Raw genomic sequence first — 24,828 nt, forward strand, 5'->3', positions numbered from 1 at the left:
TCTAAAAACACAGCAAAAATCTAGATTTCTCACACATTAAATCGATTTCAGCTCCAGAAAAGAGGCTATTCTATATTGGCAATTTATAAATGTGTACAAGCAATTAGCAAACAGCATGTAATAATTTGATGACAATGAAAAGAACAAAGAGGAAAATGCAAAATTGTAATTACATAATTTAACCTATACTTTCAAAATTAGTGGCCACATTATATCCATGATATAAGAAAAATGAACAAAACAAATAAAATAACTTCTATCAAAATCTTAATCAACATGGAAAGATTTAGGTGATAACTTGCAGGTTTTAGCGTCATATGTTCTTATCACATAATCTATTACAACAAACACCTCAGCACACTTCAAACCACAATCTTTTTGGTAGCTTTTCAGTCACCCATCAATGGAATGGAAATATACAACTTAATAACCCAGTAATGACTGAAAAATAGATCAAGCGCAACCCATCATCAATTGTGGTGTGTTGTTTATAATGGCATTTATCAGAAACTGATGCAGACCCAACCCTAGTTCTTAAAATTTATAATCTTTTGTAAGAAGCTAAGAACTATTTAAAAACTGCGCAAATTATCTCATTAATAAAAAACTAGGATCAACAAAAATTCAAAGCTGGGATCAGCCCTAAACTGCCTATGTAGACCAGCAATCAAGGTACACTCATATATAAATCACAGTACGCCAGGCCCATTGAAGGCGCCATACTGAATCAGCCGATCACCATTACCAAGCATTCACCACCATATAGCAAGACATAGGCTAGAAAAATTTAGCCTGCGGTGGGATTCAAACCCATGACAGGAGTCATTCTGGGACTCATGCTCTACCAACTGAGCTACATCAGCAGTAGTACATTGAAAGTTAAATCACAAGCACCGTTGCCTGCCCTGTATGCTACACATTTTAACTTCGTAATTGGGGAACAGGTCCACCAATACTATTTAAGATGAACATAAACTCATAACTGGGATCAGCCCTGAAGTGTTCATGCAGAACAGCGATCATGGCACAATCATATCCCACCCTCTTCCCTAACATAGGTAGTTAGCATGTAGAGCCCCTATAACTGGTTCCATCATCACTTATTTCTGGCCTGTTGATTTGTTCTAACATTAGTGTTCCTTGGTATTAAGAGATAAACGGTACAAAATTTAAGACAGTAAATAGGATTTGCGTACCTCAACATAGATAGGGCAGAGGTTTAACTACATGATATGGCCAGGAAATGTCAAATCCTAAAAATAGTTAACGGCACATCAGCTTCCAGAATTGTTAATGTTTATTAGTAGTTTGGCTACAAATTCAGCTTCAAGCAAGTTGAATAAAATATATAAATAACTGTACTTTATTTTATTGACCCAAATGTGGGCCCAAAAATGGAATGGAAACTTGTCCATTAAAAATCTGAATGTTTATTCACTTCCGATAAATCCAAATTCATAATTTTAACAACACGCTCTTAATTCTGTGCATTACCAAAGAAAAGGGGTCATTCCAGAATGGAAAAATGGCTTAATGTCTCTTGGCGAATGTTTCTAGTGAACCCCCCCTGGGGGTCCTGGAATCCTGGTTAAGAACCACTGACTTTGGTCAGACTCAGAACTACACTAGATAGTCAAGTAAGCAATGTAGAAGAGTTTCCAAAAAAATGTTTATTTCAAACTGGAATTTATCTATCCAAAAAGAAAACTAATATTTTATTTATTTTTTAAATAATTACTGCAACCCAAATTTATTCACCTGATTTTGGTCATTTGAATTGAGATGATCTTCGTTTCTGTTGCCTTCTTCCATGATAAACAAAAGAAATGTCTCAAAAGTGTTTGTGATGTGACAGACAACAATTGACAAACCTTAATAATTAAAAACTATTACAAGCAGCTAAAATTAAAACAAAACGATTATTGAACTCAAAATACCTTTTGTGAAATTCATGACAATTGACAAAAGTAAAAAACATCAACACCTTTAAAGTTTTTGTCGCATCATTATAATGTTATGTATAATTTCAAAAGTAGTAAAAAAGAATTAAAATCAGTTCTACCAATCTCTGGCTTGTTTTAACTTGAGATTGTCTTTCAAGGCCTGTTTCAAACAGTTGAACTAACACATAAGCATAAAAATACTAAATACATGGTGTATACTATACCATAAAATAACATGGTATATTTGCGTATTTTATGTTAAATACCTTAAGTTGGTAATCGGTTAAATGAGGCCCGGCCATTCTATATTACATCGTTAACCGTACAGGCAGGAAAACAGGAACAGGAATCACCTCACTTGTCTGGGTGTGGTCTGGTGAGTTGTGACGTCTGACTGACCAAGTGGAAAAATGGGTGCGATTGAGCCACTGAGCGTAGCTGATGGGAGAATCCCCCTATAATCAAGAAAAACAAAGTTAACCGCTTGAAATAATATCTATGAATTGTCACTAATTAATCAATCAGGCAATTGTTAAGGCATTTGGTTCCACGTGATTTGTACTTGTGCACTGAATGTATCATTATTATTGCCTAAATCGTTCATTCATCTCTATCATCTTATGTTTTTAGTGGTTTATTGTTTCCAATAAACCTGGCGTATGATGTTTGTGTTTCTCAATTTTTTTGTGATAAAATCTACTGTCACGTACGGTAAGCGTTTTTAATCAAAGACTTCTTGACAAATTAGCAGCTAACACCACACCTCGCGGCAGGCACAACTTCAATTTCAACAGATAGCACAAAGTGCTAAAACATATCTATTTAAATGTGAGTTTCCGAAAAGGTTGACTACGACCATTTGAAATTGGGTTAATTGAGCTTGGGGGAATCCCCTTTGATTGCAAACAAATTAACAACCGCTTGGAATATTATCTATGAATTGTCTCCAATCAATTAGGCTAGATAGGCAAAAAGAGTATCAAACATATTTTCTCTCCTTCTTCTGTCGCATATGAGTTGTTGTTAGTGCATTTGTCATTAAACTTTGCGTATGATTTCGTTACGTAAGCTTTTTTGATCGAGGGCTTTTTGCAGCTAACACCTCACCTAACGTCGAGTCCTTATTAAGCTGAATCTCGATAGATGGCGCGAAGAGCAAACGAGCTTTTTTGTGTTTTTTTCTGACGACGATTTTAGCCACTTCATTAGATATCGTGTTTGAAATCAAAATCAAGATAACAAAATGTTTTTTTAGCTTAAAGCCGACATTTTTCAGTTTGGTCGAAACCTTTACAAACATTGCGCTTTGTATTTGAGATAATAATGTAACGTGATGTAACACAGTCATTACTTACTAACCTATTCAGCGCATGAAAAGTCAAACAGCAATAAATACGATGTTTCGTTGCGGTTTTCGCTACATGCTAAATACTTATGATTTTTCACATTGATAAAGTTACACTGAGCCGACTTCACATTGGTTCCCAAGCAGTTGCTTGGTCATTGTGGGTCAGTTTCCACTATTTATAAGGGAGTTATATGGCGGAAGTTTCCCTGTTACTATAAACAGCAGTAATAGTAAACATTATGCGAGTTTGCAAATTCCGCTTAAAACATTACAAGAGTTTGCAAATTCCGCTTAAAATTAGGCATTTAAAATCGGAAGACCTGACGTTGAAATTGATTGCCGAATAACTCTATTCCTCGAGTCCTAACACCTCGTTTGCAAACCCGTGTTAAGGAACCGCGGATTTGAACATGCGTGCGCACGAGGTTTTAAAATTGAAGTGCAGTTAAAACTAATCTTAAGGAGGAAACCAAAGCATTTTGTGTAAAATATGTGGCTAAAATATAACAGTGGTTTAAAACACCGTTTGATGTTTCGCGAAATGTCACTTTTTACAATTTTAGCGATACATTGCTCAGCAGCGTTTGAGGCTTTAATCAAATTCTACTGTATAAAGCAAAGCATAGACTGTATAGAGGAGGAATACCCAACCTTTTGGAAGCAACCGACCCTTCGCCAGCCCACAACTGCGCTTATTTAATAGCTGTGCTTATTGCGCCACCTACCGGCTTTTTAAATCTTGTCCTAAACTAAGTTAAGATGTCAGTAACTTTACCAAATTATAATTGGCCCAGAATTGTTCCTAAAACTAGCAATATTAAAGTTGTAACTTTACACCTTACCCCCACCAATACTTAATAACTGTGCTCATACGCCATCTACCGGTACTTTTAAATCGTGTCTTGAAATAAGTTACTATGCTTTTTAGATGCATTAAATCATATTTGACCCAGTAGTGACCCTAAAACTCCCAATTTAAAAGTTCTTACAGACTCCTTGTGCCTAAACTTATTTAGTTACTCAGCTCATTGCTCACCTATCTGTAAACCATGTCTGGCCTAGCAAAATACTTCTAAAGATAAACATTTTTGTTAAACCTGCAAAAATACTTCTGTAAAATAGAAACAAATTGGTTAAACCTGCAAAAAATAATAACTTGTTGTTACGTATTTCAAAATACCTCCAGCTTTTTGTGGAATCATATTTTTTATATTTCAAACCAAAAAGGCAACAACATTTAAAACCCAATCCTGAAAAATAAAAACATTTGGTGTTATTTTAAATGCTTTTTTAGAAAAACTACATTTTGCTTACCTAAAACGCAACAGCAGCGTAATCAAACGGAAATTGAAAACAGCAAAATCTTACTTCTGTTCTAACCGTTATTTCTTCGCATTGTAAAACTAGACGATGGCGGTTCGCATGGTTAGAGCGACGAAAAACAATGAAACATACAATAATAAGAATGACCTGTCCGGCTGATGTAAAAAGGCACAACACCCCCCAAGAACTGGTCTTACTAACGAGAAATGAAAGGATAGATAAAGTGGACTCTTTTGGTTGACGAAAGAGGGAAAACGAAAGCTCAAATTATTATGAGAGCAAGCAATCGGTGGATGAAATCTTCGTTGATCTCTCGCATGTAACCGGTGTTAGAATGCTTCAGGATTTAAAAAATGTTTCTGAAGAAAACGTTGGAACCGCCATCGTCCCTGCGCGGCCGACGTAAAAGTACGCAAACTTGCCTCAACTAATTCCCCTGCATACAACCGTCGCAAATTAGCCTAGAAAAGTAGAAAGTGAGTCTGTCGTGTTTTACAACCACCCAAATTGTCATTGCCCCGTTATGACAGAGTGGCCGGGTCAATCAGGAATACGAAACTGAAGTTAGTTAAATAAGTTAGCCTAAATCCACGAGTAAAATAAAAAGGGCTTTGACCAGTGAAACGGGAATTAGGGGCATCAGCGCATCTGATTTGATGTTACATGAAATAATTTATTTTACAGATTTATTACGATTATCAGGAGTTTTAACATAACATGCTTGATAGCCAATTCGCCTCTTCTTATTGAAGAAAACTTTGAACCGGATGTACAAGCATGCGTAATCAACTGGTCAAAACCCGAAAACCACAAGCCCTAAATTTACAGTTAATACAGGCGCAACCGTTTGTTTAAAAGGGAACAGTGACGTTTACAGCGTATAAGTCGACAACAGCGTGTCACTGCCCCTTGCCCTCCGAGTCCCCCCGTAAGGACCCATTTGTTTTACGCAAACGCAGGGCTGGGAAAAAAATAACAACAGTTTGCGCCCTATCAGGGTGGCTCACGGGACTTTTCTGGCGAAATGCAAAGCCGTTCTCCTCTGGTCCACGAGCCTGGACCTTCATTGGAAATAGCGTTGTCCGGTACTCGGTCCCGCCTGCACCGCGGCCGGCGCATGCGGTGGAGGCCATGCCAAGTCGTGTTTCTATACGCACCTTAGTTTAGCTAAAGCCATTTAGCAACGCGCCACACCTAGCTAGAAAAACGATCTAAGCTAAAGGCCCTACGTGGCGCGCGAATCTCAAACGTACCCCACCTATGTTACCTAGCCTAACCTTAGTTAAAGAGTGCCATTCTAGTTGTAACCCTAGCGCCAACTTGCTGACATGGTAGCACTCCTATAGACTTGGACTATTCTTTGACCACCGAGGAAGACGTCCTTTACGAGTCAACCTCGGCAAAGAATAGGTCACTCACCTTAGCGCCAGTTAACCTAAGTTGGGCCTATCAGTTCCGCAAACCCGGTTGTCCCACGACAGACTCTTATGTTTACATACAAGTAAATATTTGAAGTTAAAAAACTATGGTTGAAGGACGAAGATATGGATGTCGATGAGATGCAAGATGGCGAACCTGCAAAAAAGTTAAAATGAAACAGTGCAGCAAACTAGAATGCTGCCATTAAAGCACAAAATCCCACAGGCAAAATGTAAAGGTTTGTGCGAGGCGTTACAGTACTTATGTCATCGGCGCTGATTAAAATCCCCGTTTTGCTTTAGGCGGACCCCGAACACGCCTTGCGTATAAAGATGGTTTAGGCATTGGGTGCTTTAGGTTACAACATCAGTCAGGTTTAGTTTATAACTTAAGACTTGTACAAAATATACACAAATAGTTTGTTGCTTGCCATAAGTTACACAAATGGTTTTATATTTCATTAGTTTAGAAACAAATACTCAAACTTGCGAATGTTTGACTAATATCATTGTTGTAAAATATTCTAAAACCTCAATAACTCAACAAGATAAATCTAGCTTTGGTTTACAGATGATTAAAACAATACTAAAATAGTTGCAACTTACCTTGTAACAGAGCGACCTTCCAGCCATGGATCCCGCAACAAAATGACTTTACAATGGACGGAACGACCTGGAAGTGCATTGGGACTCGCCTCTGATTGGTCGTGACGTTGTTAAACCTTGTCAAGCGTATCAACTAAAAACGTGGCGCGTTTGGCAAATGGTTGCATTCGAAAACTCATTGTTTGCAAAAAAAAATGCACAGATTTTTGTACATATTGCCATTTTTAGCACCTTACAGGTAATGTGTTTACGGTTCATATAAAAACAGTGAAAATAAGGAGTAGTTCAAAGCAGTGGTTCCAAATTGCAATGCTCAAGATATTAATATTGATATCTTGGTGCCGCGAGATATTAATATTGCAATACCGCGGCCCATCATTATTTTAACTTTAACCCGTTAAGTGCGGAATTTATTTATTTCTAACAGAGTTTCGGTGCGTATTAAGTTTCGCGTCTCGCAGTTATTGCTAGCTCCTTATTTTATACAGTTATTTAAAATACAGAAACCTCAAAAAATTGATCCAGTTTTGCCAAGGTGCCGCAAACTATTTATCTGTTTGATAGGTGCCGCAAGGTCAAAAAGGTAGGGAACCACTGGCTTAATGTGAAATCAACTCCTACAGTCGCAGTTCCGTGTTCTCTACATTAACATTATCCAAAGCCCAGTACGTGAAATCACCCAAGCCAAGAGAGGTGTTGGAAAAAACAGTGAATTAAACGCTTCTATATGTGCACATTGTATTGTTATATATCTTGTTTACGTGTACCTTGACGAAAAAAACATACTAGCACAGGAATCGGCAATAAGGACAAGGGATAACTTGATATATCAGCAGTTCGCCATGTCTGCAGTCCTGTCCTAGACGATACCAATTAACTAATACCACCAGAATTTAAGCACCGTCTTATTTATCTAAGCTCACGCAGAAAAAAAAACTTAAAGTATTAAAAACATTCAGATCTACGATGTATTGGGTTAGGACTAAAACATACTAATTAGCAGTTTTCTCGAATAGATTTAATCAACTGAATCAGATACGCTTTTGATATGTTCACATACGTTTCCTATCCTTCTGGTGGGCAAAACGTAACAAAACATGGAATTTGTTTGAAACAACCAGTACTTTTGTATAGCAGTCTGTTTAAATAAGATTTGCTGCCAGGCAAACAATGGTGTTATTGTGACATGATAATTGTGTTGCATTTTGTGATGTACAGTTTTGTAGGTTTAATAAGTCATATGGTCTAATACAGCGGTTCCCAACCTGTGGGTCGCGACCCCAACTGGGGTCGCCTAAGGCAGGGCTGTCAAACATGCGGCCATCCAACGGTTTTTGTGCGGCCCGCAAGTAACTTTTAAAAGTTATTTTTTTACTCATGCGAAATACCCTGTCAGACCAGTGAGTTCAGATGATACAATCATTCTCTACTAGTGGTATACGCAACGTTTCAATAAGATGATCGAAATAGCCCACCTTTATAATCAACAATTGCGATTGTTGCGTCATTGTATTCCATTATTTTCGGAGAAAGCAGTTAAGCACAGTTGGTTCTTTCACACTGCGCCACTGTAGCCTATATCTGTATATAGTGGCAGTAATGAACTTTTTTCTTTCAAATCTTTCAATTTTCGTTGTTGTCATGTTACATTGTCACAATGTTTCAGTAGTGCGCCCCTAGACTTACTTTAAAGTTTGTTTTTAGCCCTGAAGGTTGTTTGAGTTTGACACACCTGGCGGCCAAAGCCATGGTTCCCAACTTGTTTTAGGCCAAGGACCACTAGCCCCAATCAAATACAGTAAATTTTAATTTAGAGCCAACTACTTTTTGACCTTGGGGGTCATCGCAACTTGGCAAATGTTATCATGGGGTCACGGCACCAGAAAGGTTGGGAAACGCTGGTCTAATTGGTCATTTGTACAAAGATTCGGTTCCGGCCAAATTGTTTGTTGCCTATATTTTTACACCAAATTACTCATTTCAACCTCAAAAGTCCATAGAACTAATGTAACACCAATCACTCGACAGCATAACTTATGTCATTGTCAAAATCGTAGGGTAAAAAAATTTTCATTTGTTTGGGAAACTACCAAATGTTCTGCTTCGGTTCGTATCCAACTTAGACGATTCGGTACATCACTAGTTCTAACGGTAGCATAAGCCGTGTTTGGCAGCCTGCACATGCATTGGTGATCTTTTGTTCCAGTGTGTCGTACGTTATTATGCAAAAGGCACCTTTTTCGCTAACTTGCGTTCGTAAAAGGTTTGGTTGCGGCTTAAACTTAGCAAATCATTATCTTTGTAAAACTGGCTGCTTTAGGGACATAAATTCGAAAAGTCAAAGCTTTGTTACATCACTAGCAATAATCATGACATAAACCCAACTAAGTCCAACGTTTTTCTTCTGACAAACATTTCTTAAATTTAGTACAAGAACGTCACTAGTCATTCACGACATCAGCACCACTATCGTGGAAATTTTCATCAAAACATATTTTTACTGGATTTACTGAATTAGCAGACGTCTTAGTGTTCCAACTTTATTTCTTTTACCTTGGACAAAAGCGTGGTATTTTTGTACAGTTAATCTATTGGTTTTGTAACAAGCATTGGTTTTGTAACAACAAGGATTTTTGAGATTGTAAACAAAATGCTGTTGCAGTTGGGAACAAAAATTCAGTCATTGTCAGTGTGACAAATTTGAGAATAATGTAGAAGCAAAAACGAAAAAGAGCAGAGCCCTTAAAAAACAATTAGTCACATTTTCCCACTTTCAAAAGTTCTTTTGCATTTCGCCGCAAAACCATCTTTTTAGTGCGTCAAATTGAGTCTTTGGTTATTTTACTCACAAGCACATCAGTTTCATCGAAATGACATCCCACCATCTTAGGGGCTTCGTCGTGTACACCCTCAATTTTAATGCATGCCTCCTGAGGATTCCTGGCGACTTCAATGTCCTTATGATTACTTGTATACTTGTCAACATGCCCAACTTTAAAATTTCACGATTTGGGACGCAAAGCGGTGTTTCACGATTTGGGACGCAAAGGAGACGAAATTGTCGAGTTTCGATCTTTACACCCATAATGATTGGATCTTTTGATTTAAAGACACAGTTTGATACAATTTGAACTTCACATGGGAAAACAGCGATTTGGCGATACTCGTCTTGTTTTTGCTTTTTTAAATCTTTACGATGTTTCATAAATGCGTCAAACAAGTGGTAAATAATTTCAGCAGTGATTATTCTAACTCCCACACTATCAGCAATTTCTTGAGCTTCTCGTTCAACTTTTACATCAAACGCAAGTATAACTGCCCACTGGGTGTCATGCTCGAGCATAACCGACGCTTTAAAAACATCTTTTTTGCATACAACAGGCCCAATATCGATGCCAGCATATGGTATTTTTGACTGCTTTGGGAATTCCAAAAGCGCATCCAAAGAGCCTAATGCGGATGCTTGCACAAAAACTCCACGTTCATTTAGTTTAATGCTGCCCAGAGCTTCACTTACTTCAGCTTGTACCTCCTCCTTAAGTACCGTATTTACTCGATTGTAGGCCGCGGCTTATATTGTTTTTTATTGTTTAGTTGTGCGGCTTATATTTTAATTTTATACCGAAATTATTTCTACACTCCAACATTTTAAATTATTTGGAGGTCAAAACATGTATGCGTGTACAGATTATACGTCGATATACGTTCTGTTGGGTACAGTTATCAACGTAACTAACAGATATGGGCAAATAGTCATACCCATGTAACAACAGAAAGATGCATTAAGAAACAATCGTATCTAAAATTACAGCGTGCGGCTTACTTTATTTTTTTAACACCTCAACATGCGGCTTACAATCCAGTAAATACGTTATTTCGATTTCATCGTCATTGCATGCAACCAGTGATGTGCCAGCAAGAGTCCATTTCTTTTGCAAGAATCCTAATGCCATGGGCTGCTTGTATTTCATTAAACTTATCATACGGATTTTTTACCCAAGTTCTCGCAATGGTTGTGACATCAGCAGACCCTTGATATGTGTTACAATTGGACCCTCAGTTCCAGGAAAAACTATTGTATCACCTATCACTATACTTTAACCTTCCGTTTGTTAAAACCACATCAATTGTAATTCCAAGCCCTTGAATAGCTGTGCACTAGAGGTTTTCTAAAAATGCAAGTTTCTTCACAAGTTTCGTTTGACTGGTTTCAACAAAGAGAGCAATCAAATTAAAGGGCTCTTACACTAGTTAAGTTGTAAGGGGGTCGCACAAAGACAGGGGTTGTACACTAGTTAAATTGTAAGGGGGTCGCCCAAAGAAATGGGGTAAAAAAGAGAGGGGTCTCATCATTACTGTTTTATTAAGCTTTCACAAACGGCAAAAACATATAACGGAGAAATACAACAAGTCAAAAACACGAAGAGTGAAGATAATAGGCGCCGAGTAGGCGGTGGCGGCCACCGTGGATAATTTGGTTAGTTTGTAGGGGAAACGTACAAAATATCGTCAAACCCGAAGAAATTTGGGAAAAAAGTTGCTTTTGAACAAACGTGTTGGCAAAACAACCACAAAACGTGAGTTAGTGCCTTGTTTATGACGTCAAACACACAATTGTCTGCCAGTGTATGTTGGGCCATTGTTGTGTACAGTGCAAACGTATTGTAATAAATGGTGAAACTTGACGAAATATTTTATAAATGTTGCCAAGCCTATGATAAATGTCACAGCATCGTGTTGCGATTGCGAACTAAACATCATTTCAAACATATATTTTTCCGATTTTGTTTGAATTTGAGTTCTTGTGGTTGCACGCACCACCTTGCATTTTGAAACTCGGCGCCAATGGTGAAGGTGATTGGATTTCCGAATAGGAGATTCAATCCTTCAGAGAATGTCGCAAAACGAAATCTGAGAAAATACAAAAATGAATCATTCAGTTGAAAAAGATTTGGCCAGATTTTTATTTGTCCCCAATATTTTTGAGGTAAAGCACGGTTATGGGTGGATTTTCGAAAACCCACCCAAAGCCGTGATTTATCTCGAAATTTTGGTCCACAAAAACCGAAAGAATGGCTGGAAAAATCTAGCCTGCGGTGGGATTCAAACTGATGACAGGAGTCTTTCTGGGACTCATACTCTGCCGACTGAGCTACCCATGCTAAGTTGGCAAACTCAGCAAATTTTGAGTCTCATATGGACTTGCTGGATCAAAGATCAGGGAAATACTGACATAAAAAGGGGTTTCATGCGCTGTTGTCGATACTAGAAGGGAAGCAGAATTACTTCAGCCTTTGAATGCTTATTGGTTAGAGCAAAGATGCATAACAATATAACGGTGACATCATAAACAGTTGAGAATGATCAACAGATCGTTCAGTGCAATCTAGGGAATAAGTGAGAAATGAAATCTGTTTTTTTTCACAAGGTGGTTGGATATTAGGAAATAAATTTAATTTTTTATCAATTGTAATTTTTAAACAAAAACCAAGTGTGCACTGGAGGCCATTGGTAAACAAAGGATCAAAAAAGGCGAAATAGGTTGTGCACCCTGACATAGAGCAGCATGATTGTAATACAGCAGTTTGTGTTAAAAAACAAGTTAAAATCAACTTATGAAATTAAAATACCTTAACCCCGCCTCTATTATCACACTAAACCGAAATCGGTGAAACAATTTCTCTTACTTCAAAGTTCACCTTTTCTGGTGATTGTAATTGTTCAAGTCCAAGTTGAAGAGCAGGAGCTGAACGAAGCTTGGTGTGTAGAACTACACTAGAGTAAAGGTCAGTCATATGTAGAAGACATCTTCCTGTGCACGATAAACGGAAGAGTGGAGCTGCAAAAAAAGCTGTGTTAAAAAACATTGACAATAGATCTAGATTCCGAAAGTACAATTGATGATTGAAAACTAGAAGGTCGGCTTGGCACATTTTGTCGTTGCAAATACACTATAACTTATTTTGAAATGGTAATATATTCTCTACACTTATATGAAATCAAGCCCCATATTAGCGCAACCGTCTTTCATTATCTTAGTTGTTTTTTAACAACATTTACCCTTTTGGGGGCTAGCAGGTAAATAGTAGGGTTATCAAGACAAACAAAGCAGATGGTACATCTACATAACTATACCTACCATCTGCGTAAGTTTCATCCAAATCCATCAGACATTTCATGGCAAAACGAGTCGGACAAACTTTGGGAAGAAAAAAAAAGAAATCAAGAGAAAACAAAATGCGTCCTCTTCAGGGAAGGAGACACATAATTTAGCTTTAGCAGACAATGTTACAATAATCATTATTGTTCCATTTTGCTATCTTTGGTGCTTCCACATTTGCTGTTAATAGAGATTCTGTGCACAAACTTGCATTAAAGATTATGCACACTGAAAAAGCAGTATCTTATCAGATATGGTCAAATGGTTTAAATAGATAGTGTATCATAAATATTGTTTTTATGTCAGCAACATTTTAAAAATTGTGGTAATTAGGGACATTGTGATGTAATCAGATGCATTTTTATTATTTATTTGGAAAGGATGGCATTTTTGTACTTTTTAGTGTTTTTACTTTTTTAAATTTATAAAACATGGCAACCCTAAACATTAATTTTAAACTTTACTGGTCTGCAAGCTTTTAAGAGTACGAACCACTGGTCTAAGTAAATATGTCAGTAATTACGCCACTGAAAGTGCAGTTCTCAGTTTAGGAATTCCCTGAACTATACTTAAGTGCAAATAGAACATAAAACAATATGACTTACTTGCATTTATAGGTTTTCCTGGAGATGTAAAGTTAAAGAGCTTGACAGCATTGGAATGTTGGTGACTACCACTGGAGTGAAGGATTGTGCATCATTTGTAGAAGAAGTCTTCCTGTCTACAAAAAATTTGTAAGTTGTAAGATTGGCAACAAATTTTCGTTGAATGAGTTTTTAGGTAATGGAGTTGCACTTAGATATTGGATGGTGACACTTGTCTACAAAAAAAATGGGAAAATAAAAGCCAGACAAACAGGAAATATGAATTTTGTGCAATTTAAAATGAAGTATACACAGAAAAAAGTCCAGGATTTAGTCACAAAGTCAGGGTGGTACATAAACACTTATCAGGTAAAGTTTTCACATACATACACAGAGGCAAGTAACATTTACCACTGCAAGTTCAAATATAATGCAACCCGATTACAGCATAAGGTTCATGACATATATACATAGCACTAGTTGACTTTGGCCTATCAACATGTTGCTATTCGATTTTCAGTTAACAAAGCACAGTAAAAAAATAATTCCCGAAATCATACTTAGACCAGCTATATTGTATGATAATCTCCACAAAAACCTTATACATAGTAACAAAAATTTAAATAGTTAAAGACAACATAGCAATTCAAAATTGTGCACAAAGTGCATTTAAATTGGCACAAGGCACAAGGTTGTACATTTGTAAACAATAGGTTAATAACAAAGACAAACCTTACATTAAGTTTTACCCCGAAAGGAATACAGATGACATGAAAATTATCGAAGAGCACAAAATAAGGAATTAACAGTAAACAGACAGTTAAAGAAAACTGCAAGTGTTTGAAAATGACAAAAAAAAACTACATTGTACCTTACTTGCAAGGATTACGAGAATTCAGCAGTTTATCTTCTCTGGAGATTGTATTTGTTGAAAATAATGAGCTGAACAGAAGAGTTAATGGTCAGCACCAAAATATACAAGACATAACAGAATAAATTACAAACAAACAAAATCTATCACTTACTGGTCCAGGTAGTTTCAGCACTTGGATCCGATGTCTGCAATTGTGTCTGTTTCATACACAACAAGTTTGTTGCAGAAACAAGCAAACAATATTTTTCTTTGCTTTCTTTTCAATTTATTTAATATGTCTGTAATTATTCTGTCCTGTAGCAGAACATGTTATTTTCCCTTCATCACAGCAGGCAATCATTTGCAAGAAGGTTATTTTTAGTTTGGGTTTCTTTAGTTGGAGCAAATGTTTTTTGCCACTGACTGAACGATTAAGCTGGTATCCATTGCAGTTTACGACATATACACACCATTCAGTTTGGGTTTCTGGATGTAAATAAACTTGTGATGTAACCTAATGTGAATAGCAATGGAATATTATATTAATGTTCCACATACAGGTTCAGGTAATCTTGCATATTTTGATTCAAAGTCTGCACTTGTGAGTGATTTTGACACCGAAAGCCAATCTTGTATGTTGTGCAAACAACTGAACAAACTATTTTCTGCTTCCCCATAAATTGTGTTTCCACAGATGCCAAGTTTTTTCATCTAAATTTATGTCAACATAAAGAAACAGTTTAACCTTACTACAACTCAAGTATTTCAATGTTTTACTAAAACTTACTGGTTGTGAAAGGTGGGAAATGGCTTCTGCAATTTTACAAATTCCAACACTTGTCAGTTCACATTTATACAGATGCAATTCCTCAATATTATGAATACAAGAAGCTATTGCAGATGCACTTTCATCAGTGACTTTGTTTCCTCTAAGGTTCAAAAATTTAATCTGTGAATCAGATAAACAAAATGCGATAAACTTGCAACACAATAATCATAATTTTAAAATACTTAACAGGCAAAACATCTTAGTTTTCTAAGAAGACAAGTATGTTAAAAACTAGAATAGTGGTTTTCCTATATATTGCCATTTTATATATACTACATCATATTTAACGATGTATCACATATATCATTTACTATATTTATAATGGATATATATTTGGCACCTACGTTTTACTGGGTCCCTATCTTTTTCCGGGCAATTTATAACATAATTGTTTCTGCAAGCATAATGTAATGGGTCCCCACACATGTGCATATGCGATTTGGTAACAGTAGAAATAGGGAACAATCATTGTCAGATATTTACCAATTTGCTATACACATCAATTTATTTACACATATGATTGTTTTTGCAAGCAAAAACAAATGGGTCCCCACATGCGTGCTTGCATGGATTTATGGTAAACAAACATCCTAATTATTTTTAGATTCTTAAGGAAAAACTTAACCAACTTTAGCCTAACCCAACTTTAAAAGTTTTGTCCTTATTCTTTTTGTATCATTATTGTCACATAATTACAAAAAAAAACAATAAATAAGAACAGGAAAAATACTTTCAATTTAATCTCATGCTTTGACCTTGATATTGTCGTTCAAGGTCAGTTTTTAAACACAATTTTTCAAAACTGAAAATGTGCTTGATAACTTAATAAAACGACATGGCATAGCTGCGCAAAAACAGCTGATGTCTAATCACTAGGGCGATTATGTCAAAAAAAGTCACAATTTTGTAAAAAATTTTGGAATTTGTCCAAAATTGTCAAAATCAGTCACAAAGTCAAAATTTTTTACAAAGGTAAAAATTGTTTACAAACTGCATTGTCGTGGTGTTGTAGAGGTTGCACTGTCAGTGAACTGTTCACTTTACACCGTGCAGCCTTCTTTATACTGTTATAATTGGCCCATTGCCTACTTATTGTGAATCATAAACCATCAAGTGAGTGAAATAATTAGGTTGATATGGCCCGATGCTCAATACATCTGAAATCATGCAAAATTTTGGTAGGTCCCAAGTCATTTTACAGCAGCTGCAGGTTAGGTGTAGCTCTTGCTTCGGTTTTTCTTTAGGTACTTCAAGTATCTTTCGTTTAGACAAATGTATTGAATTATTTTCGTTGTGTTTTAACCGCAGTTTTTTGGCGGTGACTTTTGCACATTCTTTTGCTCTATAGAGTAGCCTACAGCCATATTTTAACTTTTTGTACAATAAGATGTTATTTAACTACTTGAATTTTTCATAGGTCAAAATTTTGTCAATAAAGAAGTTTTTTAAAGTCAAAATTTGTCAAAATTTTCAATTTGCAAGTTAAAATGTTTGTTTTTTTAGGTCAATAAATAATCGCCCTACTAATCACCAATACGACTGTCTCGTGAAGTGTCTGTCTGGACGTCAAGCTGAGCTCTCCCACTGCATTCACAAGTCTTAATCGTAAACAAGTGAATTACCACCTTGAGAGTTAAGACTTCTATCTGACTGACAGTCATGGGCAGACTCCCATTTTTAAAAAGATTTTCGTAAATTAAATAGGCCAAACGTTCCGTTTACCACTGTGTGATTACAGGGAGTCGTTATCCCAAACCCGTGCGTCTTCATCGTTTTGTATTGGCTAATCTAATAATCTATTGTGACGTAAGGGTTAAATTGAAGAGTTTATTGCGCTGACAATACAAACGTGATTATCCGCCATGGACGCTGAAAGTGCTGACTCCACTAAATGTAATTATTAAACTGTTTTTGCATTTAAACCATGTTAAATCCGACTGTTTGAAACGTTCAATTCTAAATTGTTTATGACCTACCAAACACGTAATTGTTTGTCACGAACAGGGCTGCCACTTTAGATATTTTATAGCTAGATCTAGATGGTTTTGGTTAAGCCTAGATGTAAAATTTGGGATCTAGATGTTTTTTAACGTTTCTGAAAACCACAGGAACAGCAAAAGCCTACAAACGATAACCACAAAGCCTCGACGTTATAATGTTAGAACAGTAACAGAAAAAAAATATAGTGATAAAAAGGAAGAAGTAAGCTTCTTTAGAATCAAATATAGATCAATTTATAATAAAAACCTTTATATCTGTTGGTTTTTGGCTGATATATTACATTTAATGGGATTATTTTATGTTTAGATATATTTTTGGATGTTTTATTTCTCAATCTAGATGATTCTAGATATTTTTTGAGGTCAATCTAGATTATTTCGTTAAAACAAAAGTGGCAGCCCTGGTCACGAACTGTATTTACTCGATTGTAAGCCGCGGCTTACATTGTTTTTTACCTGCCGTTTGTGTGACTTAAAATCGTGGGCGGCTTATAGTCGAGGGTGGCTTGCATTATAATTTTATACCGAAATTATTTCTACACTCAAACGTTTTAAATTATTATGGGTTCAAAACTTGTATGCATGTACAGATTATACTTCGATATACGTTCTGTTGGGTACAGTTATTAACGTAACAAATAGTTACACTATATGTAACAACAGAAAGATGAATTATGAAACAATAGTACCTAAACTTTCAGCGTGCAGCTTATAATCGAGCAAATACGGCATATTTGATCGATGTAAATCAAACCATGTTGTTAAGGTACCTGTAATTGGAAACTTGCCAATGCTTGGCATTATTTTATGCCAATGCTTGGCCTTGCTAAGTAACCGACTTTATTGCATTCGTAAGTTGCGCAACTTAAAAAGTTAACCATCGTTTCAAAAAGGCGTTCAGTCCGAATTTTTTTTAGCAACTAATGAATTTTGATTACCTGACAGTCATGTTTATCTTGCAACAGCAGTTTTGTTGATTATGCTAGATAGTAGTGCCAAAAGCCATAATTGGAATATCACCGATTTCATTGAGATAATAATACTCAGGTCTCAAAACGTGGAGACGATTAAACACCAAATTTAGGTTTGAGTACAAAAAAGTTCCTCGTTCTGCGGCCCGCCAAGAACATTTTCTTAAACTTAAAGAAACGCAAATGAACAGGGCGGGAAGCTGGGAACTATGGGTTATGTTTTTGAATTTGTAAATAATGCAACTCAAGCTTTGTACGTCCATGATAGTGAAACAGTTTTCCCAGCCCTAAATTTCTGTTATGCCATTAAGCACTGCGTAGTTACAAATGTGATACCTTACGATGGCAGCATTTTTGGTGCATGATGTTATGACGTTTTTTAGAAAGAGGAATACCCAAATCGTATTACGTCAGTATCGCATCAGGGAATTTCCCAAATAATTGTTGGACACCCCCCTTAAATTTTTTCTAGATCCGCCACTGCTGACAGTGTTCACATATTATGGGCTGTAAAAGTAGCTATTTGGAGGATTAAGGCAAATTTTTAAATACTAAACGAATAACCTACTGCAAACAATTGTTTAACATTTCAGCAAATTAGGGGTTGTATTTCTGGCCAAAAACTTATTATTTTAAGGGTTTAAGGGATAGACATGGGTGAATCCAATAAAAAGTCACAAAATTCTTTAGAATAGCTTACATTGCACCAACCAACAAAGCATGAAACCCATAGAATATGTACTTGGGTCAGTACAGCCTTTTGTTTTGTATTGGGGGCCGGTGAGTGAACCACCTGGGTGTTTGGGGTCAAACTTCAGGAGGATTAAATTCGGAACACTAACTAACATCTGTGCAAATTTGAATAAATTTAAAGCGCTATTTTTTGACCAAATGCATTTAACAAACCAGCGTTAGACAGAAACAAATATTTTGGGGTTTAAGGAGTGAAAATGGGTAAATTTTTTAAAGGTACAATAACAAAGCATATACCTCCTAAATAAAGTACTTTAGCAAGTATAGCTGTATTAAAAATTTCACGTTTTGAGGGGCTGTGGGTGAACAATGGATCAAATGGGGTCAAAATTCACATTTACCATCTTTAGACCAATATCTATAACATGTGTAAATTTGAAAAAGTTTGAACTATTCTTTCTTGACCAAAACATGGGAACAAATCCACGTTAGACGTAAAAAAATATAGACAAAAACAATCTGCCCCTTTCAGGAAAGGGGACCCATAAACTAAATTAAGCCTAAAGTAAAATATTTATGACCTCAATTGTTTTGAAACTTACTGGATGTAAAAGTTTGGAAATGACTTCTGCAATTTTACAAATTCCAACACTTGTCAGTTGACCACTTCCACAATCCCCTAGATCCAATTCCTCAATATTGTAAGTACAGGAATTTATTGCAAATGCAGTTTCATCAGTAACCTTTAAGTCAACATGCAATACTTTAATCTGCAAAAGAAAGTATAATTGTCATAAATCTTGGAAATTGATTAAATTTCTTTACAGCTACGATCAACAAACAACACCAACACCACTACCATGAACAGTTTATCACTGCCATAAATATGTTGGGCCACTGTTTGATGACATCATGTAACCATAAATAATGGACAATTTCTTTCCTTCACAATCTATTGTTGCACAAGCTATCGCACAAACAACCTCTGGGCAATGTGAAATTGGGTAACAGCCACAAATTACAAACAAGCCAACATGGAGTGGTTTATCAAGGCAGTTTTGTGTGTACTATTGTTGCAAAATAGTGATAAGGTAAATGTTGAAGCTATAGGATGAAACACAACCATCAACATCTACATAAAAGTGGTAAACTCTACAAGCTATCTAAATTTTATTCAATTCCAATATTGTTTAAAAAAATACTAATTTAGAGGCTAGTTGGATAAATGTAGGAGCTTCAGGGTTAAACATAGCAATTGACACCTTTAAATGGTAATTCTACAAGCTGTCCAAATTTTATTTAAAAGGGACACTGTTTTCAAAAGTTACCCATTTCAGGAGGCTAGTGGGAAACTAATAGGGTTTTAAAAACTTAATTACCAATTGGTCAATTTTTGAAACTTTGACCACTAGATGTGTTTTGAGCAACATTTTTTGTTTATATATAGAGGGTCCTCCCTGCCACAACGAGGGACTACTAACTGAACACATTGAATCAATGGTGCCTACTTCCTATGCTAAAATGCATCTGGCAGACAGCAAAAAATGTAATATTACATTAAAAGAACAAAGTAGTCAACCATTGGGAAGACACAGAGATCTTCTTTAAAACAGAAAGTTAGACAGCATTTGAAAAACGGACAGAAAGAGAAAAAGTACAATTCATAAGTTGATAAAAGTTTTTGTGTTGCCTCGGTTTGAATGTTTACAGAGGTATTGTTATTATTTGCATGAAAAAATAAGTGGCTGTGACCAAAACGGTCAAGGCAAGATTTTTTTGATTAAAATTAAAGTATTTAAAAAGCACAACTCGCACATAAACTTAAGAAACAAGCAAAATACAAAAAAATGCATTAACTTCTGCATTGTTTTTAAACTCACTGGTTGTGAAAGGTTGGAAATAGCTTCTGCAATTTTACAAATCCCAACACTTGTCAGTTGACAATTTTTCAGATCCAGTTTCTCAATTTTATGAATACAGGAAGCTATTGCAGATGCACTTTCATCATTAACTTTGTTACAACTAAGGTTCAATGAATGAATCTGCAAAACAAAACATATTTGTGGTAAATAGGTAACAAGGACCAAAATTGTAATAGTTTTTAGCCATAAACCTACATCTAGGGTTTGTCAACAAACCTATAAAGCCAAGTTTGTTTTTCCGATAAAAACTAATTAGGTTCATGTTAGTTAATTTTTAGCCATAGCATTATTTTAAAACTTACTAGCTGTGAAAGGTTGGAAATGGCTTCTGCAATTTTACAAATTCCAACACTTGTCAGTTGACAATCCTCCAGATCCAGTTTCTCAATATTATGAATACAGGAAGCTATTGCAGATGCACTTTCATCAGTGACTTCGATTCCACTAAGGTTCAGTACTTTAATCTGTAAATCAGATAAACAAAATGCAATAAATTTGCAACAATAAGCATAATTTTAAAATACTTTACATCCAAAACCTCTTAGTTATCTAACAGGACCTGTATATATATAAACTTATTTAAGCCTAAAGTAAAATATTTATGACCCTAATTGTTTTTAAACTTACTGGTTGTGCAAGGTTTGAAATAGCTTCTGCAATTTTACAAATTCCAACACTTGTCAGTTTACAACCCCGCAGATTCAATTCCTCAATATTATGAATGCAGGAAGCTATTGCACATGCACTTTCATCAGTGACTTTGTTCCCACCAAGGTTCAATGATTTAATCTGAATAGGATTGTATAATTATGACAAATTTCTGAAAATGTTAAAAATTCTTTACAGCTATGATATATATGTCAACAAGCCAACACCACCACCATAAATAGTAGTTTTCAATTTTTGTGCATGCCAAACCTATTTTTGCACAAGCTAGCGCTCAAGTAAACCTCTGGACAATGTTAAATAGGCAACAGTCACAATTTACAAACCATCCAGCATGGAGTGGTTCATTACTGTCAGGTTGTGTCTCCTAATGTTGCAGGGGTGGTGGTGTAAATGTTGGAGTTTTTACAAGCTGTCCAAATTTCATTCAATATGGGTTTTAATTCTCTTGGTCACTTGTGTTTCCATGAGCAAGAAACTTGAGCGGCATTGCTCCAACCCAGTGGTTCCCAATGGGTTGAACTAAATTGAAGTCACCAACTGCCTAAAACCGAAAAATTCAAATAAAAAATGATCAACGAACTTTTGCAACAAAAACAGGCAACTCGACGGCGGACTCATTGTGAGCATAACGCATTCAAGCGTTGCCCGCCCACCGAGGACAAAAGTGAACAAACAAACAATAACGACAGTGTTTTTAAAAATCACCTGTTTTAGGAGGTTAGTGGGGTAACTGATGGGGTTTACACTCAAACAGTTAAAATAAGAAACCACAATGACTTAATGAAGAGTCCTGTAAAATTTAATTTTTGTCCCGATCGATTAATGTTAAAAATTTTAACCACTAGTGGCGATTTGAGTGAAATACTCCTCCCTGTCGCACTCCTTCCAATGTGTCGGACAAACTTTGGAAAGAAAAAACAACATTTTAGGGGGCTGTTGGGGTAAATACTGGGGTTATCAACACAAACAAAGTGGGATGCACATCTACATAACAATATCTACCATCTGTATAAGTTTCATCCAAATCCATCTAACATTTAATGGAAAAAGAGGGTGGACAAACTGCAGGAAAGAAAAATCGAGTAAAATCAAGATATTTGAAGGAAAGCCACAACTAATTTAAAACGCCGACCCAAAATGTTTAGTCCATATGCATTTTGCATCATTGTAGCATTACATGCATTTACAAAAGTAGTATAGGAAAAAAGACTCAGAAAATCAAACTTTGACCTCAATATTAGTGTCCAAGGCCTGTTTGAAAATAGTTGAAACTTCTTTATGTGAAATAGTGAAGCATATTAAGAAGCCATGTTGTGACAAAGACAATTCTAGTTGTTCTGTCTGACACCGTAGAAACAAAAATGTTACAGCTTTAGTTTGGCATAAGAAAAAGGGGTAAAAAATTGGTAAATCAAACTAAAAGTTATGAAATCTTTTAAAATACTTTACAATGCACCATCCATGGCTGGCCATTTACTTTAGTAAGCTGAGCCATTTTTGAAATGTTTTAGGGGCCTTTAAAAAACTAACTACACAACATGTGTAAAATTAAATCACAATATATTCTGCACAGAGATCACAATATATTCTGCTTTACACAACCAACCTATCATAAATATTGTGTATTTGTTTTTTCACAAACCTGTATGTTGGGTTTCCCTAAATTTTCTAAAAACTCTTTTAAGCAGCCATGAGGAAATTTGCAGTGTTTTGAAATCTTGATGTCATGCTTGGTTTTAGAAAAACTCAGCACTTCTGTAATGCTTGACACATCAGTCAAAAGTATGTTGCCAGTTAAATATATCTTCAAAGGCAAAAATGCGGCAACTTCTTGATAAAATTTTTCATCATCAATTTCTTGCAACCATGAGCAGACTTGAACTAGCTTTACCCTGCTCATGTCTTCAGTTCCTTTTACTCTTATTTTCATCTCATAACAAGCAAGTTTTAGTAATTCTGCTTTCTTATCCTGAAATTCTTGTTCATTTTGATTTGTTGTCAAAAAACAACTTTTTCCAACTTTATTGACATCAGAGTTAAAAAGACCGAACACAAACTTGGTAACTACCTCCCATCTGTCACTTTTAAACTGAGGAATTAATTTACAAAACTCATCAACACTTGAGAAGTAAACAAGGTAACAAGCAGCAAAATACTCTTGCCAAATTAAATGGGAAAAGCTGCTCTTTCTGTCACAGTCAAGAATTGTCATTCCCCAATTTTCTTCTGTTGTAAAAACTGAAAGAATGTTAATAAATGTTTTAATGTCAATCCCCACTTTATCCAGATCTTCGTTCTCAAAAACAGATTTTTTTTGGTCAAATCCATTCCATGCCAACTTAGCAATTTTATCCATGTATTTTTCATCTTTTACTTTTCTTTTTACAAATCCATCAGCAAAATAATACTTAAATCCTTGTGCAAAAATATGAGTAAGGGAGTGAAATCTTTCACTAGAATCCTCCTTAAGACTTTTCCAAACAGCAAATGTAATAAACACACATTTAGCTGGCACATAACATGAGTAAGATAAGTTTGGGTTGCTTTTAATGATTTTCCACACTTGATCTTTATGGTCAGGGCAAATCTGTTTACACAAACTCTCTTGAGATTTTATGTTTAAACCCAAAACTTCAGCCACAAATTGGGGTCGATGATTTGCCTTAATAGAGAAAAAATGGTTTTGTCGTGATGTAAATAGTTTTTTTGCATTAGGTAGTATGTGTCCATTCATAAGACCAAATAAATAAAGCAGGGGGTTGGTTTTTTCATGCAAGTTCAAACCACCTTTATACTCTAAATCCCATTCTGTTGAAGCTTCATCAAGGCCATCAAAAGCAATGAACACATTTTTAGATTCTAAAATTTGTCGCAGTATTGTTTCTTGTAAAGGGAATTCTGCACCAATTAACTTGTTGTATTGGGTGACATCCAAAGAATATTTGAACAGAAAATCAACCAGTGTTACTGGTTTTTGAAAGTTAATATCTTTGACACAAATGTAAAATACCCAATCCATATTTGTTATGTTTTCCATCTTATCCTGAAGTATATTCTCCGCGATAACTTTGGAAAGTGTTGTTTTTCCAATTCCTGGCTGTCCAATTAGGGCAACCACATTTTCTTGGCATTCAGGTTCACCATTTTTACTTGCTTGCTGTTTACCTAATTGAAATAAACTTTCAACTGAAACTTCATTTTTCTCTCTTAAATCAATCGTCTCATAATCTTTTCTTCTTTTGTAATGTCCCTCCTCTTCCCAGTTTTTTGATGATTTTGCAAGTTTTGCCCGTTTCTTAGCTGTTTCATATTCTGCTGGTTGAATTTTTCTATTTGGTTTGTCTGTTATTTCCATCCGACAAACCTCAATTTTCTGTTTTGTTAATTTTAGAAAGTTTTTCGACGAGCATTGCTTTTCAGCTGACTCTTTTAAATGCTTTTTAACCAGTTGTAAATCTAAAAAAACAAAAAACAAAAAAATTAAAAAACAAACAAAAAAAAGATCTCAA

The 24,828-nt window shown here is 35.7% G+C and overlaps 2 protein-coding genes across 4 annotated transcripts in view; both read right to left on the reverse strand.

Annotated features, from left to right (window-relative positions):
- The window catches only part of LOC145232100 (uncharacterized), a 129,856-nt gene that overhangs the window by 46,021 nt on the left and 59,007 nt on the right, over positions 1 to 24,828 (reverse strand). The gene's annotated exons all lie outside the window — the stretch shown is intronic.
- Positions 1 to 24,828, reverse strand: part of LOC145232101 (NACHT, LRR and PYD domains-containing protein 3-like) — a 53,936-nt gene that overhangs the window by 13,022 nt on the left and 16,086 nt on the right. Inside the window, exons 11-22 of one of the 3 annotated variants that reach the window (XM_080096615.1) lie at positions 22,962 to 24,775; positions 21,278 to 21,439; positions 20,953 to 21,114; positions 20,609 to 20,770; positions 19,331 to 19,498; positions 15,023 to 15,184; positions 14,794 to 14,946; positions 14,408 to 14,721; positions 14,254 to 14,324; positions 13,404 to 13,519; positions 12,778 to 12,993; positions 12,464 to 12,477 (exon numbers count right to left, since the gene is read on the reverse strand). In XM_080096615.1, coding sequence (XP_079952741.1) covers positions 14,689 to 14,721; positions 14,794 to 14,946; positions 15,023 to 15,184; positions 19,331 to 19,498; positions 20,609 to 20,770; positions 20,953 to 21,114; positions 21,278 to 21,439; positions 22,962 to 24,775 — 2,816 coding nt within the window. In that variant the 3' untranslated portion in view covers positions 12,464 to 12,477; positions 12,778 to 12,993; positions 13,404 to 13,519; positions 14,254 to 14,324; positions 14,408 to 14,688. Of the gene's footprint in view, positions 1 to 12,412; positions 12,478 to 12,777; positions 12,994 to 13,403; positions 13,520 to 14,253; positions 14,325 to 14,407; positions 14,722 to 14,793; positions 14,947 to 15,022; positions 15,185 to 19,330; positions 19,499 to 20,608; positions 20,771 to 20,952; positions 21,115 to 21,277; positions 21,440 to 22,961; positions 24,776 to 24,828 lie in introns of those variants that run through there. The other 2 variants (XM_080096614.1, XM_080096616.1) reach the window with 2 other exon arrangements.

This window comes from Phallusia mammillata, chromosome 6 (genome assembly GCF_965637545.1).
Source record: "Phallusia mammillata chromosome 6, kaPhaMamm4.hap1.1, whole genome shotgun sequence".
In the NCBI taxonomy this organism is placed as follows: Eukaryota; Metazoa; Chordata; class Ascidiacea; order Phlebobranchia; family Ascidiidae; genus Phallusia; species Phallusia mammillata.